Genomic DNA, 17,344 nt, shown 5'->3' on the forward strand with positions numbered 1-17,344 from the left:
CTATGAAAAGAGCCACAGGGGTTGTCCCTGCAGAGCCATAGGAGCGGAGCTGCACAGGTCTGTGGGAACCCACCCCTTGCAACAGTATCCCCTGGATACGAGACAACGAGTCAAAGGAGATTTTGGAGCTTTAAGATTTAATGACTGCCCTACCTGGTTTTGAACTTGAAAAAGGCCTATGGCCCCTTTGTTTTGGCCAATTTCTCCCATTTTGAATGGGAACATTTACCCAATGCCTGTACCCTCATTGTATCTTGGAAGTAACTAACTTGCTTTTGCTTTTACAGGCTCACAGGCAGAAGGGACCTGCCTAGCCTCAGATGAGAGTTTGGACTTGGACTTTGGGTTAATGTTGGAATGAGTTAAGATTTTAGGGAACTATTGGGAAGTCACAATGGGTTTTGAAATTTGAAAAGAACATGAGATCTGAGAGGGACCACGGGCAGAATGATATGATTTGGCTCTGTGTCCCCACCCAAATCTCATCTCAAATTTTTATAATCCCATGTGTTGAGGGAGGAATCTGGTGGGAGGTGATTAGATCATGCAGGCAGTGCCAGTTTCCTGTGCACACTGTCTCTCTCTCCTGCTGCCTGGTGAAGAAGGTGCCTCCTTCCCCTTTGCTTTCTGCCATGATTATGTGTTTCCTAAGGAACCATGAGTTAATTAAACCCCTTTCCTTGATAAATTACCCAGTGTTAGGTAGCATCTTTTAGCAGTATTAAAACAGACTAATACAGCTATAGAATTCTGGATTGATATTTTTGGGGGGCATTGGAAAAATTTCGTACAACTTCTTCAGCCAGTCTAGTTTATGACAAAAAATCTGCTATCATTTTAATTATGTTTCCCCTATAGTTAAAGTGATGTGCCTCTCTCACTACCTTCAAGATTGGTTCATTTTCTAGTATTCAAAACTAGTTTTAGTTTGATTCATGTGAATTTCTGAATTTCTTTGAGTTTATCCTGATTACGGTTCCTTCAGCTTTTTGAATCTGTAAGTTTATATCTTTTGACAAATAAATGTTATCCTGGTTTTTTTTTGTTGTTGTTTATTTGTTATTGTTTTTTGGTTTTTTTAGCTCCCTCTCTTCCTCCTCTCTTAGCACTCCAATGAGACAAATGTGGGATCTTTTGTTACAGTCCCACAGGTCCCTGAGACTCTGTTCATTTTCTTTTCTCAATCTATTTCTCTATGCAATTTGGATTGGGTAATTTCTACTTTTTTATCTTCAAATTCAATGATTCTACCTCTAGCGGCTCCATTTAGCTGAGATTTTTTTTTAAGTTATTCTATTTTTCAATTCTAAAAATGTCCATCTTGTTCTTCTTTGTAACTTCTGTTTTTTGCTGTCACCTCATCATTGGCCCCGTTTACTGTCTTTTCCTATTCATATAGAGATTTTTCTAGTTCTTAGTATTATGAGTGATTTTCTCCAGAAATGTGAACTTTTAGGTATGATGAGACTCTGGATGTTATTTAAATCTTCTGTTTTAGCAAGGCTTCTCTGACACCACTCTGTTGAGTTAAGCAGGGTGATGCCTCACTACACAGTGGAGGTAGAAGTCCAGATTCCTCTCTCTGCCTCTGTGTAGAGTATTGAGTATTGATGAAATGAGTATTGAAGAGTATTGATGAAATGAGTACTGATGAAAGGATTCTCATTGTTGCTGGGTGGGGGTGGAAGTTCAAACTTATCACTAGACCTTCAATGATCCCAATCTTGCTGAGAAAGGCAAGGGTACCTCATTACTGCTCCCAAGTGACCTCTATCATCTCCACACCATGGTAGAGTGTGGGGTGGAAGCGACTTCTTTACCTCCAGGTGGTGGTGAAATTCCTGAGTCTCCATCAGGCCACCTCTGTCACCACCCCATCAGAGAAGGGTTGTGGCATCTTAGTACCACTTGTGATAGTAGAAGTTCAGGCTTCCCCCATGGACTCCATTAACACCATGCAGGGGTGTAGGGGGAAGGGATGTGTTATCCCCCAGGGGAAATGAAAGTCCTGGCTCCCCAGTCAGCCTCTTCTGACACAAAACAGGGAGTTATGGCACTTTGTTGCCAACAGGTGGGGGGGACAGTCTAGTCTCCCCACTTGAGCTATAGTATAAATGTTGGTATAGGGCCACAGTATTTTTCTGTGGTGTTTGGCTGTAATAGAGCAGTTATTGACTAAAAGTTTACTCTATTTCTACTTGACTCTTTTCCTGTTCCATTGGCTAGAGATAGTAGACATTTTTTGAGGTTTTATTTGTTTGTGTCACTTAGCATTTCTGGACTGCTGGCTTCTCCCTCACCTGTTCTGCAATATGTCAAGCAAAGAGCAAACTTTTTGAGTCTTGAGGTTGCTAGCTGCTCTGCCTTCTTATTTTTGACTTTCAAAGCCGCCTTATGTTTGTTTTATACAGAGTTTCCAAGAGTTTTAATCATAGGTAGCAAAATGAATAGGGAAAACTTTTTCTACTCCATCTTTCTGGAAGGAAGAGCTGTATTCACTTTTGAAATGATTAATTCAATACTATATCCATTTGATAATTCTAAACATTAACAGCCAATTTTTGTCTTTGTTTCAGAGAGATGTTGGTTTTACTCCAAAATACTTTATATTGAAAAAAAAAAAAAAAAAAAAAAAAACATGCTAAACCTAACTATAAGTTGAGTCTAATAGGAATTTGGTATGACACTGCTATTCTCCTAAGATTGAATCCATTGCTATTACTTGCTTTCCTATAAAAGCAAAATTAAAAGCAAATAAGCAAACAAAACAAATCTAGAAGTTATATTTTTGCAGTATTATAATTTAAATTTAATTAAATATGTTTCTAAATTTGGCAAGTTAAACATAAAGCCTTAAAAATTTGAGCAAAATTGTTTCAAGTGAAAACCTGAGCTTGAAGCCAAGAATGCACTAACCATTGTTCTTGAAATATACAAATGGATACAAATTAGCATACAAATGTCCTGATGAAATTCTTTTTGTGTTCTAGAAGCTTATTCCTGGAACATATATAAATGTGAAAGGTGCACAGAAGCAAAAAACATGAACTGTAATTAAAGTTAACTTGAACAATACTTATACAGATCTGTGAGGAGCACATTATTATTATGCTAATATGAGCAAACTGAAAATGACAACATATTTGTTATCACTTAAACTGGATCAATCTTATGAAATGAATCTTTCTTCAGTCCACTCCAAAGACATGAAAATTTTAACGTTTCATATTCTTTATTTCCAAATAATTTTCTTGACTCACTCACTTACTCAGTAAATATGTACTCTGTGCCATATTATGTCACTTCAGTTGTGGAGACACTGCTTTATGACAGTGGTTTTCAATCTTTAGTGGCAAGAGGAATCACCTGGAATGCTTTTTTGTAGTCACAACCCCTCAGTTTATTCCCAAAGATACCGATTTAGCAGTCTCAGCTTGGGCCCAAGAGTCTACAGTTTTAAGAAATTCTTCATATAACTCTCATTCTTATTTGTATATTGGTCTGCAAACTACACTATAAAATCACTGTCTTATATAATCTTCGTAGTTCCCTCTGGTTCTCATATTCTTTTTCTCTCAGCATTTAGATCATTGAACTTTTCTTTGTTAAGTTCAGAGATACAAGTGCAGGTTTGTTACATACATAAACTTATGTAATGTGGGCCTGTTGTACAGATTATTTCATCATCCAGGTATTAAGCCTAATATCCACTAGTTGTTTTTCCTGATCCTCTCCCTCCTTCCACCCTCCATCCTCCAAAAGGCCCCAGTGTGTGATGTTTCCCTCTATATATCTGTGCGTTCTGATAATTTATCTCCAACTTAAAAGTGAGAACATGGGGTATTTGGTTTTCTGTTCCTGTATTAGTTTGCTAACCATAATGGGCCTTCAACTTCATCCATATTTCTGCCAAGGACATGATCTTGTCATTTTTTATGGCTCCATAGTATTTTATGATATATATATGTATCACATTTTCTTTATCCAATCTATCACTGATGGGCATTTAGGTTGATTCCATGTCTTTGCTACAGTGAATAGTGCTGCAATGAACATATACATGCATGTGTCTTTATAAAAGAATGATTTCTATTCCTTTGGACATATGCCCAGTAATGGGATTGCTGGGTCGAATGGTATTTCTATTTTTACATCTTTGAGGAATTGCCACACTATCTTCCACAATGCCTGAACTAATGTACACTCCCACCAACAGTGTATAAGCATTCTTTCTTCTCTATAGCCTCACCACCATCTGTTATTTCTTGATTTTTTAACAATAGCCATTCTGACTAGTGGGTCACTGAACTTTTAAAGGAACCCTGTAACTTCTAGGAATGTTAATGAGCTTATCCAGCCAACTATCAAATAACCAACCTATTCTAGAAGGATGTGTTTTCCAAGCAGAAATTTCAGTCATTCCTGGAAATTTTTTTAAATCCTGTTTATATCTGGCTGGACATCCTGAAACCATTCAAGGACGTCTACCTCTGTGAGAGCTACACATGGGATTCTGTATCACCTAGAGCCATCAGAAAAATCATTTCATTGAAATGCCTTTAACATGCTTATATTCAATATAGAAGCAATATAAATTGTCTGTATCTTTCTTAAAATTTATATAAGAAGGTCTTTGGTTAAAAGAATTCTGTATTTTTACAAGTTGTATTTAATTTATTTATTGTTCTATTTAATGTGTTTATGCAGTTCAGGTTGAATCCCAGCATAGTCATAGATAAGCACCAATCATACTAATAACTGTAAAATAATAAGCTATCACTGACTACACTAACATTACATTATAGCAAAATTTTAGCCAAATACTAGTATCTTGCATATCAATGATCAGCATATCTGAGTTTATTTCACAGGGAGTCTCAAAACAAATCAAAAATCTATTTGTTCCCTTATAACATTTAGAAAAGATCCAATATTAAATCTGCATTGAACATGGAACTTGCTTTAGCTACTAAAAAATGAATAAATTAGAGGACAAACTAGAAGGTATTATAAGTAGGTAAGTACAAAGACTTAACCTTATCTTGATTTTTTATTCTGACTTATAAGGAAGCTAATACATATATATTTAACTTACCTCACTCATTTGGAAAGAGTAGTCTATATGTTTATTGGCGTGTCCCCCTAAATTAAATAAGAAAGAGAAAAACACGTTAAATTAGCCAACTGATCAGAATATGTTCAGAAGTCTGTGTAAGGAAAAAATATGAATTGAATGAATTAAAAAATTCAAAGGAAACATACTAGAAGAAAAGATGCAAGGTTATTCAGGAGCTAAATTGTTTAAAACAGACTCCAAAAGAAGTCTTACCTAAAACTGCCTATAAAAGGAAAAGCATATAATACTGATGTGTAAAACGCAATCTCAATTACTGAGAAATAAACTTAACTCTGATCAATGCAGTTATCAATCTATAACCACAAAACCACTAAGAGTAAAATACCCAATAAAGTGTCCATTGATATCTCTTAATTCTCACCATGTGAGATTTAATATTCTCTCGGCTTGTTTTCCTGATGACAAACCAGACAGGTTGCATGTAGAACACTATCAGTTTCTAAATAGGCCAAAGTACTTTCTGGACATACAGATAGCCCCGTAATGGTTATGCATTTAGTCGTTTGCCCTAAAATACATGTTCAGATAAGTTTATGACACTAAAAAAGTTAAAGATAGAACTGAAATTCTTATTCTTATTTTCTAGTGGTTCCAACTTGAAAAAGCCTTAAGATATATTTAAGCCAAAAACTACATATATATATATATACACACACACATACACACACACACATATATATACACACACACACATATATATAGGAGAAAATATCACAATGGGAACCGCATAAAATGCTAGCACTTTAAGTACAAGTTAGTAACTATAATTTTAGAAATAGGATAGAAAAACTGGTGAATGAAACTGAACAGAGCCCAGAACAAGACACTTTATTATATGGAAACTTGATATTGAACCATTGTAGGGGTTGATTAATGTCTCTCCTACACCCAAATTCATGTCCATCTCAAATCTCAGACTGAAACCTAATTTGGAAATGTAGTCTTTACAGATGTAATTAGTTAAGGACCTACAGATAAAGTTATACTGGATTTAAGGTGGGCCTTAAATCCAATGATGGATGTCCTCCTAAGAAAAGAGGAGGGAACAGAGGCTCAGAGGAAGGCAATGTGAAGATAAAAGCAGAAATCAGAAATGATGTGTCTACAAAGCCAAAAAACACCAAGTATTTCAGGTGCTATAGTCTGAATGCGCTCATGGTGCAGAGCTCTTGTGAATGGTAATAGAGTCCTTATTAAAGAGATTCCAGAGAGCTGCCTTCCCTCTTCCATCATGTGAAGACACAGTAAGAAGATGTCATTAATGAGCCAGGAAACAAGCCCTTACCAGACAGTGAGTTCACTACCATGATCTTAGACTCCACAGCATCAAGAGCTGTGAGAAATAAATGCTTGTTCTTATAAGTAAAAAATAATAAAATAAAGCAATTGTATAAATCCAAAAAATATTTTAAAAATCTACTATTTGTATAGCTTATTCACAACCCAAGTATAATCGTCCAATTCCTTTTCATAGATCACACAAATCACTCAGTTATTCTCTTAAATAATTAAGCCCATTATATATATTAATTTATACTTGACAGAAATTCAACTATTATAGGTTGGCTAGGGAGTAAGGTCCAAAGTTTTCTGCAGAGGAATATTTTGATTTTTGATTTGTACATTGGTTAAAACAAGGCTTGGATGTGAAAATAAACACTGATTTGCAAGAAAGCTTTATTTTATTTATAATTTTATTTTATTTTAAAAAGCAGATTTATGGTTCATAGCTTTGTTGGTATAAGATGGGGTTATTCTTGATATGTTTTCTGCCTTTGGCAAATAGTAAAACTCTTTAAAATTAACTAAAACCAACCTGTGTCTCCAGCCTCACCCTTTTGCGCTCTTAAGTCTGGCCCACTAGTCTCCTTTCAGATCCTTATATCTTCTTTCAGTTTCATTCTACCTCTTTGTGGGGCCTTAACACACAATTCCTCTGTAAGGAATGCTCTCTGCTATGGATTGAACGTGTCCCCCAAAGTTTGTGTGTTGGAAACAATCTGCAATGCAACCATGTTGAGAGGTAGGACCTTGAAGAGGTGATTAGGTCATGAGTGTTCTGCCCTCATAAATGAATTAGTGCTGTTATCACAGGAATAGATGTGTAACTACAAAAATGGATTTGTTATGAAAGAAAGTTAGGCCATCTCATGTGTGCATGCTCTCTCACCAAGTGATGCCTTCCACCATGTTATGACACAGCAAGAAGAGGCTCACCAGATGTGTTCCCCAATCTTGGACTTCCCAGCTTCCAGAACATGGACCAAATAAACTTCCATTGTTTATAAATTACCCAGTCTGTAGTATTCTGTTATAACAGCACAAAAGAGAATAACACACTCTCTCACTCCCGACCTTGCCCTGGGTAATTCTTCACATCCGTCAGATATCAGCTTGAAAGTCACTTTCTCCCCAGGGAAGCCTTCTCTCATCTATCTGGCTAGTTCAAAGCATCTGATATATCTCTACTTGATGGCACTTGTCAGGGTTTCAATTTTACATGAATATGTGTGCTTTTTTATTAATATCTTTTTATCCCCAAAAGAAGATAAGTTTCTGAAAAGTGATCACAATTTCTAATTTTGTTCTTTTAGCATACTGATTGGCAAACGAAAGATGGCTGATAAACATTCATTAAAAAATTGAATGAGCAAGCCGACAACGGAGCCAAGTTTTTCTACCACTGTGGCTGCAAATGAAAAGCGAAAATATAATCATAACTTGCCATGCACCAGGCACTGTGCAAAGAGGTATAACAAATATTTACATGGCATTTCCTTTGTATTACATATTATAAGTAATCTAGCAATGAATTAAAGCATGAACAAGGATGTGCATAGGTTATACGCAAATACTATGCCATTTCATATAAGGGACTCGAGCATCCTTGGATTTTGGTACCAGTGGGATATCCTGAAACCAATGCCTGTGGATACTGAGAGACAACAGTACTCACACACATACATAACACACCAACACAACTTCTCCCTCTAAGTGATAATTCAAATCCTATATCAGCAATTTTAAAGTACTGTCTGCCAATCCCTGTCAAGATACAATTTATTTTACTTGCAGTATGTGTCACATTTACATATTTTATTATTTATTTAAAGTTTTATGATAATATTAAAACCATATTTGTCTTTTCAATTCTGTCGACATTTGCACCAATGATGCAAAAACAATGGGATAAAAGTGCTGGTCCCATCATATGAATCAACTCCATGGCACCAGACTATACTAGCAGTCATTATATTCTCCTCCATTATGCACTCTCAGCATAAAAAGAAACAAAAATGTAGTTTAACTTAAAAATGTCCTTGATAAACAGTAAAGCTTATGAAGTTTATAAAATCTTGACCCTGAACACACAAATTTTTAATAATCTGTAAAGAAACAGGAAGAATGCATTAAGCGCTGCTGCTGCATTCCAAAGTACCATGGTTGCCTCATGAAAAAGTACTTTACATTGCAAGGTAAAGTAGCTAAATTTTTCACAAAAGATCATTTTAGTTGAAAGCATGATGGGAAAACATATAGGGTCATACAGACCTGACTATTTGTCAGATATTACCTCAAACATTAATGACATGAATCTATCATTTCATGGAAAACGCCTGAGAGTATTTATTGCCAATGATAAAATTTGAGTTGCAAATGAAATAATTTTTGTAAACTTGTGTCCGTCACTGTGAGCTTAACAGATTCCCAAGGCGTTCCTGATGAAATCAGTGATGATGTTAGCATTACGTTTTGGTGTTTTAAAATGAAATATGTCAACATTTGGAAGATCTGTATAACTCAGTAGATAACTGTTTTCCAAATAAGCAATACATGATGTTACAAAACTATGCATGAGAAAAAGATACATTCAAAGTGAAGGAAAGACCAATAGATTTTAACGTAGCAGTGAAATAAAAGTTCATTTCAGTGGTTTCAAATTCTACATTATATCTAACTTTAAAGAACCTATTATACATTGAATATGGAGGCAAATCAGAGAATATCCATAATTACTCAAAAACTCTTTAAAAGTATCCTCCTTTTTCAACTATAGATCTGTAAGAGGCCAGAATTTCTTCATACACTTCAACCAAAACACAACACATCACAACAGAGTGAATGTAAATGCAGATATGAGAATATCTATATTTTATCAGGCCAGAGATTAAAGAGATTTTTTTTAAAGTAGAACACTGCACTCTTATCACTAAATTTATTTTGTTTTAGAAAATATACCTATTTTCATAAAAATATGTTAAGATGAAATAGAAGACTCCTAGGCATGAGAAATTTGAGAAGATGCCATTTAAGAAAACAGGAGAGAGTGTTAATGGTGGGTGACTAATACAGCAGAGGCTGCAGGCTACTGACAAATATCTTTCCTCGTCCTCCTCCTTCTTTCCTAATAGAACCTAATTATATAGTGTGGTAATGTACTCAAGCAAGCAAAACATTTCCTAGCCTCCATTGCAAGAGTATGACATAAATTCAAAGCTCTCAACTGTCATAAGTGGTATGTCTATCTCATAATGTTTGTGTATGCACTAAATAGATAATGCATGTACTTGGCATATAGGAGGTAAATGGATGTTATTCTTGTTGATATTGTTGTTATTATTCTATTCTACTATTAAACTTCAAAACTGCTGTAAATTCCTTGGGCTAAGTTTCAGAATGTCAGAATAAAATTGAAATAACTCCTTTCGTATTCAGATCTTTGTGTGGCAGAATCTGCTCTTAAAATGTTTTACTCTAAGCAAAACATGAAAACTAACCAACTATACCTATACCACTTAACTTTCTGAGTGCAGGCTTTCTCATGTAAAAGACACAAATCTAAAGAGAAATGCTCTGAAAAATATTAAACATCATACAATATTACCGTCAATGGGTTTTACTCATAATTACTGCCTAAACATATAGCTCAAAACTCAGTTGATCCTGATCCTGATCATCTCTCATTAGATCTGTGAATGAAAAGGAGACCAATTTAGCATGGCTTTATAATGAATTGATAAAGAATAGGATTCTAAGAAATACAAGCCTTGTCTCTCAAGATATGATAGTTGACATTGACTTAGAGAGGTTTTTTTTTTTTTTTTTTTTAAGGACAAAAACAGTCACTATTATGCCAAAGAACAAAGCATCAAACAAAATATAGTTCCAATCACAGAACAATCAAGCAACTGCAAACCTTAAGCTAGGTTTAAAGAGCTTTACAATTCTATTTTTACAACAAGAAAGTTGAAAAACTGCAAACACTCATCCTTCTTTTTCCTAATTATTTTTGCTCCATTTAACATAAAACAAGTAGGTGAAAAAATATTTTCAAGCTGCTATTACAATTTGATGTAATGCATTTATTTGAGAATGTGGAAAAGGGACAATATGAATCCTCCAGATCACCTCCTATTGTTACTAGCTCTCCCTTCACACTGTAACCTTTAAAATTGCAGTTTTCTTTCTCTAGAACTAGCACCTGTTTTCTTCCCTTTCTAACTCTTGCTTATTTTTCACATTATATAAACCTAGACCCCTTCCTTTCAGGCCTTACCTGAAACCTCAACTGTCCCCTGGGTTGGCCTCCCACCGGCTCCCATACCACCTTGAATGCAGCCCTCTCTGGACACCTAGCTCAATTATACATCCCTCCACAAGACTGTCAGCTCCAGAGAACCAACAGGGACACATTTTGTCAACTGCATCCTTTTGTGAAATACCGGGACATTCAAGAGGATAGATTTATTTTCATACACACCATGCTCCCTCTCACCCCTGCACACTTACTGCTCGCTAGCTCTCTCACATGCATGCACCCTCGCAATTAGATATTTACACAGACCATAGACTCAGACACTTTCACACTCCCTCATGGAGTATAAAGATGCTGTAACTATGCATAATCACCAAACCTCTGTCAAAACAGAGGCCTGACTGAAGAGGTGGGATTTGAAGCCAACAACTCTGTCAGTTTCTTTCTATTCCTCCAACTTCCTCTAAAATGAATGGATAAGAGTATACTCTCCCTACAGGCTAGATTCCAGGGATATGACAGATTTGATACCAATCGCTGTGGAGAATCATCAAATATGTGCTAAAAGTAAAGCCAGCCTAAAGACTGAGTCTTGAGTTTTCACTGAAAGCACATTACTAAGAATACACACTCCAGCAAATCCACAGCCCCAAAATAGCACTTGTATTTACCAACTGGTCTTCTCAGTTTACACTCTTACTAGCAGTATAAAATAAAATATTTCTAATCAAATATTAACATTACTAAAGACAGGTGGCTTAGTTGAACACAATGCTTAACATAGCTGTAAAGATGCAAACAACCTAACATTCAACTTTTAATCTACCTTTTCCGATATTAAACTCTCAAACTGTCTTTTCCAATACTAACTATATCAGAAATCAGCTAAAGAATGAACATTTCTTGAGGCTATGGTGAGCTATAATTACACCACTGCACTCCAGCTGGGAAAACAGAGAAAGATCTCAAAAAAAAAAAAAAAAAAGTTAAATTCCAGCAATGACATTTTACTGGCAATGTTTGTTTATGTAACTAATTAAGTGCTCTATTACCTTCTGCCTTTAGAATTTCATTTTTAAAATTAGAAGATAGTAGGAAATTAGACAGCTGGAGATCACTGATTCCTTATGTGTTTAATTGTGAAAAAAGTAGAGAAGATGTAATAAATCTTAGATCTATTATATCTAAAAGGAAAAATGTTACATTGTCTCTCTTATAATCAATTTTATAAATTAACTCTCATATTCAGTATTTAAAGGTGATTTAGAAAGCACATATGAAATCAACGCTTACCTACATGGGTAAATTTAGTCTAAAAAGTCTGCTTACATTTTAAAACATAGAAATGAAAGTAGCTACTAAAACTCAATGCTCTGGAACTTGAATTTTTCAGCCTTCTTCAGCCAACACTTTTGTTTTCATAACAGTGTCATCTGTTTTATTTTGTATTTATTCTATTTATTTATTTATTTGAGATGGAGTCTCACTCTGTCGCCAGGCTAGAGTGCAGTGGTGCAATCTTGGCTCACTGCAACCCCCACCTCCCAGGTTCAAGAGATTCTCCTGCCTCAGCCTCCCGAGTAGCTGGGACTACAGGTGCATGGCACCACACTCAGCTAATTTTTGTATTTTTAGTAGAGACGGGGTTTCACCATGTTGGCCAGGATGGTCTTGATCTCTTGACCTCACGATCCACCCGCCTCGGCCTCTCAAAGTGCTGGGATTACAGGCATGAGCCAACACACCCAGCCAACAGTGTCATTTAACTCAAAGAGAAAATATATCTGGAAGTAGAGTTCTAAAAATCCACTGGAATGTATATATATATAAAAAAAAACAAACAAAAAAAAAAAAAAAACCTCTCATAACAATGCACTTTTCATACGCCCTAGTGCTATGGTTTAAATATCCCTCCAAAACTCATAGTGGAATTTAACTGTCATTGTAATGGTATTCGGAGGTAGAACCTTGAAGAGGTGATTATGTCATGAGAGCTCCATCCTCCTGAATGAATTCATGCCATTCTCATGGGAGTGGGTTAGTTATATCAGAATTGGGTTCCTAATGAAAGGATAAGTTTGGACACATTTATCTCTTGGTCTAATGTGCTCCCTTGACCTTCCAACATGTTAAGAGGCAGCACAAAGATGTCAGATGCCAGTACCATGCTCTTGGACTTTCCAGACTCCAGAACCAAGAGCCATATATTTTCTTTATAAATTACCCAAGCTGTGGTACTCTGTTATAGCAATAAAAAAAAAAAAAAGTGGTCTAAGACACCTAATAAGAACACAAGTCTCAATAATGGGCAGTAAAACTAAACCAGCAAAAGAACTGACATGCTAAGAAACATCTAAAAATATACGAGTCATATGAGTGGCCTGAACTATGTTGCTCCTTAGGCCCTGCTCTCATCAATGCCACACTCCTCTGCTGCTTGGATTCTGGATCTTTGAATATACCTAGATACAGGAATTTGGGCAGAATGCAGTAATTAGTCCCAGCCATCAAATATAGGGTATTCCTCATCAATATCTTTTTCTCTCACCTCCACCCTAATCAGAGGCACAATTTGGATCACATGCAAGCATAAATAGATTACAAAGGCCTTTTTTAAAAAATGGGGGAGTGTGACTGGGTATTGTGGCTCACATCTGTAATCCCAGCAATTTAAGAGGTCAAGTCAGGTGGATCAGCTGAGCTGCGGAGTTCAAGACCAACTTGGGCAACAGGGTGAAACTCCATCTTCATAAAAAAAATAATAATAATTAGCTGGGGAGATCGTGGTGCAGCACTTATAGTCCAAGATACTCCAGAGGCTGAGGTGGCAGGATCGCTTGAACCTGGGAGTCAAGAGGTTTCAGTAAGCACAGATGATGCCCCGGCATTGCAGCCTGGGCAACAGAGCCAGACCCTGTCTCAGAAAATAAAATAAAATAAAATAAAATAAAAAATAAGGGGGGTATGCTTCAATTGACACCATCAAGAACATAGAATGATAACACTCAGAATGGGAGGAAATATTTGTAAATCATATATCTAATAAGGCACTTGTATTCAGAACACATAAAGAATTTTTGCAACTCAATAATGAAAAAGACAACTCAATATTTGTAAACAGGCAAATGATCTGAATAGACATTTCTCCAAAAACATGAATAACTAATAAGTAAATGAAAATACTTGCTACATTAGTCACTAGGGAAATACAATCAAAATCACATTGAGATACCACTGTACAACCACTAGGATGGCTATAATAAAAAAGACAATAACAAGTGTTAGTGAGGATGTACAGAAATTGGAATCCTCATACATGATTGATGGGAAGGTAACATGCAGATGCCTGGAAAACTGTTTGGCAGTTTCTTAAAATGTTCCATATAAAGCTACCACATAATCCAGCAATTCCACTCCCAGACATATACCCAAGGAAAATAAAAACATATGTTCATATGAAAACTTATACATCAAGGTTCATAGCAGCATTATTCATAGAAGCAAAAAAGTAGAAATAACACAAATCCTACCAAATGACGAATGGATAGGTATGCTATATCTCTACAATGGAATAGTATTGGGCAATTAATAAGAATGATGCACTGATAAAAGCTGCAGTATGGATTAACTTCAAAAACATTAAGAGAAAGAAGCCAGTTACAACAGACCAAATGTCGTATAATTCTGTTTATGTGAATGGGCTTGAATAGGCAAATCTATAGAAGCAATAAAGAGATTATTGTAGGAAGTGAGGAGTATGGGAAGTGACTGCCTAAGAGGTTTCTATTTGGGGTGATGAAAGTGTTCTAAAATTAGATAATGATGATAGTTACAAAACTCTGGGCCGGGCGCGGTGGCTCAAGCCTGTAATCCCAGCACTTTGGGAGGCCGAGACGGGCGGATCACGAGGTCAGGAGATCGAGACCATCCTGGCTAATACGGTGAAACCCCGTCTCTACTAAAAATACAAAAAACTAGCCGGGCGAGGTGGCGGGCGCCTGTGGTCCCAGCTACTTGGGAGGCTGAGGCAGGAGAATGGCGGGAACCCGGGAGGCGGAGCTTGCAGTGAGCTGAGGTCCGGCCACTGCACTCCAGCCCGGCGACAGAGCGAGACTCCGTCTCAAAAAAAAAAAAAAAAAAAACTCTGTAAATACACTAAAAAAAATCCAACCTTACACGTCCAATAGGTGAATTTTACAGTATATAGATTATATCTCAAAAAAGCTGCTTTAAAAAGGGAACGAGGAGGATGCAGTAACACACGGTATTTCCCGGTGCCTGAAATAGACTGAATAGTTATGATCAGATCTTCTGTCACTTTGGAAAACGGTTTCCATGTTTAAATCCAACACTAAACAAGACACGAAAATAAAGTATCATTGAAGAAACTGGGGTCCTGGAGACAGTAACAAAATAGTATGTGCATTTTAGGGAAAATACGTGTATTAAAATAGGTCCACGGAATACAGGTGGTGTAAAGGCTTTGGCAAACAATGGGTAAATATTTCTCAGCGGAACTAAAGAGCTTAATGAAAGCTGTTTAAAAGCAACGGCAGCAGCAGCAGCAGCAGCAGCAGCAGCAGCAGCTTTTCCAAGTGCCTATTGCTCTCAGTATCTCAAACTGACAGATTTTAGGATCTGCAACTCCTACAATTAACAAGCATCTCAAAGCATGATCAGTAACGGGAAGAGAGAGTGAGGTAATAAGACTCGAGGACCAGCTCCTTACACGTGGGATAACTGTCTTGCACTCTATACTGCTACTTTCTTTGGGAAAGCCTTGGTTTCCAGTGGCTGAATTCGGAGGCCCAAGCACCGCAGCGCTAACGTAGCAGCCCCGAATTACTCGGCGGTTCCCAGGCCTGCAGGGGAGCAAGGAGGGTGTTCCGCAACCATAGGGGTCACGGGTCGCAGGTCCCTGGCGCGCAGGAGCAGCAGAGAAATCTGTGGGGCGCCGAAACCAACCCCACTCACCCCAGGCGGGGGACTCTGCCCTGCAGTCCTGGTTTCGCGCTGGGCACGCCACGCTGCGAACCTCCCTAGGACTCAGGCCGCAGGGCGGCCAACGTCCCCCCGGGCCCCCGCGCCGCGGGTGGCGGTGTGCAGGAAGCCAGCCCGGCTCTCCCTTGACGCCTCTTGGCGCGGTCCTACCTTCCTCAGTCAACACTTCGAGGAGATTCGGGTCGCCCATCTTCGCCAGCTCGTTAATGACACTGGTGCCCGAGAGGCAGCAGGAGACGTGCAGCTGAGACGGGCGTGGAGATATGGACCAGGTGCTGAATCTGATTGTGGGCAGCCGGAGTTGCTGCTGCTGGATTTCTAAGGGACTGCTCTTCCTTCTGCAGGCCTCCTTCTCCTCCTCCTTCTCCTCTTCCTCCTCCTCCTCCTCCTCCTCGGACTCCACAGTCTCTGGGCACCTCAGCCAGCCGGCCTTCTTCTCCAGCGGGTACTTCCACTCCACCCGGTCCCCGACAACCTGCTCCGTGAGCTTGGCCCCGGGCTTCCCCACCCTCACCCGGTAGCGCTCTTGGGCGCTCTCCCAGTACTTCTCCAGACACCTGTCCCTGTGCCTGCCCGGCAGCCGATCTCGCAGCCGCCACTCCTCCCGGCGCTCGCCAGGGTCCTTTCCACTCCCGCCCTCTGGCAGCTTTCCTTTCCCCTTCGCTCCGTTCCTGTTGTTTCCACGCTTCTTTCCCCGCCTACAGACCGCAAGACCGGCCGGCGCCCCACCCTCGGAGACCGCCATCTCCCCGCCCCCCGGCCTGGCTGGCTCCACGCCAGCCACCTCCTCTCCGCTCAAGCAGTCCCCAGGTCCCTGCTCTGCCGCCTCCCGCACCTCCTCCGGACTCGCAGCCTCCCGTCTCTCCTCGGAACCCGTCGCCTCCGGTCTCTCGTTGGGACCGGCCGCTTCCCGTCCCTCCTCAGGACCCGCGGCCTCCGGTCTCTCCTGAGGACCCGCAGCCCGCCGGGCATGTTGGCCGGCCTCCTCCATTCTCTACAGGCTTCGCACGTCCTTTTCCCCTGGGTCCACCCACGACCAGGAATCCTGGTTCCCCAGGGCTGCCGCCTCCCTCCTGTCGGAATCCTCTTCCTCCGATCCCCACAGGGGGTCCTGATGCTCCCTCAGCCGGTTGGCCAGGTCCTCATCGATCCGCTTGGCCCTAAGCCCACCCTGCGTGCCACTGGGAGAGAACCCCCCTCCCAGTTGGGAGTTACTTTTTGTCGCGTGGGGAAAAGACCCTTTCCCTTAAAGGAACCCCTCCCTATTTAAGGCCGGCGCATGGCTGGAGACCAAGATGCGAGCAGCCCCTTCCCCATAGCGTCTGGAGCGGGAGTATTACCTTTTCTCCTGGCCCTGCCTGCTTCCTGGGCTCCCAGCAGGAACTCTGCCCTCTACAGGTGAGGGAAGGTCATTCCATGTGGCCTGAGTTCCAAGTCAGCCTCTGCCCCTTTGTTAGTGTGGGGCAAGTTTCTCTAAGTTTCAGTTTTCACATCTTTAAAGGAGAATGATAATAGTACCTACCTCCTAGGGTGTTGTGAGAAGCACGGTGCACAGTCATTGGCACAGAATGTGTTAAACATTTAACTGCTATTAAGATTAACCCATATTATAGTCCAGCTGGTATGATACCTGTCATCATCTCAGCTGGACGATATCGCTTGAAATCTCA

At 39.2% G+C, this 17,344-nt stretch overlaps 1 protein-coding gene across 7 annotated transcripts in view; it reads right to left on the bottom strand.

Annotated features, from left to right (window-relative positions):
- Positions 1-17,053, bottom strand: part of ANO5 (anoctamin 5) — a 99,824-nt gene extending 82,771 nt beyond the window's left edge. For 4 of the 7 annotated variants that reach the window (XM_050755363.1, XM_050755361.1, XM_050755362.1 and 1 more), the window contains exons 1-2: positions 15,825-16,978; positions 5,096-5,142 (exon numbers count right to left, since the gene is read on the bottom strand). In XM_050755363.1, the coding sequence (XP_050611320.1) occupies positions 5,096-5,142; positions 15,825-16,665 (888 nt within the window). In that variant the 5' untranslated portion in view covers positions 16,666-16,978. Of the gene's footprint in view, positions 1-5,095; positions 5,143-15,824; positions 16,980-17,014 lie in introns of those variants that run through there. The other 3 variants (XM_050755365.1, XM_050755364.1, XM_050755360.1) reach the window with 2 other exon arrangements.
- Between the last annotated feature and the right edge of the window lie 291 nt (positions 17,054-17,344).

Source organism: Macaca thibetana, chromosome 14 (assembly GCF_024542745.1).
Source record: "Macaca thibetana thibetana isolate TM-01 chromosome 14, ASM2454274v1, whole genome shotgun sequence".
In the NCBI taxonomy this organism is placed as follows: Eukaryota; Metazoa; Chordata; class Mammalia; order Primates; family Cercopithecidae; genus Macaca; species Macaca thibetana.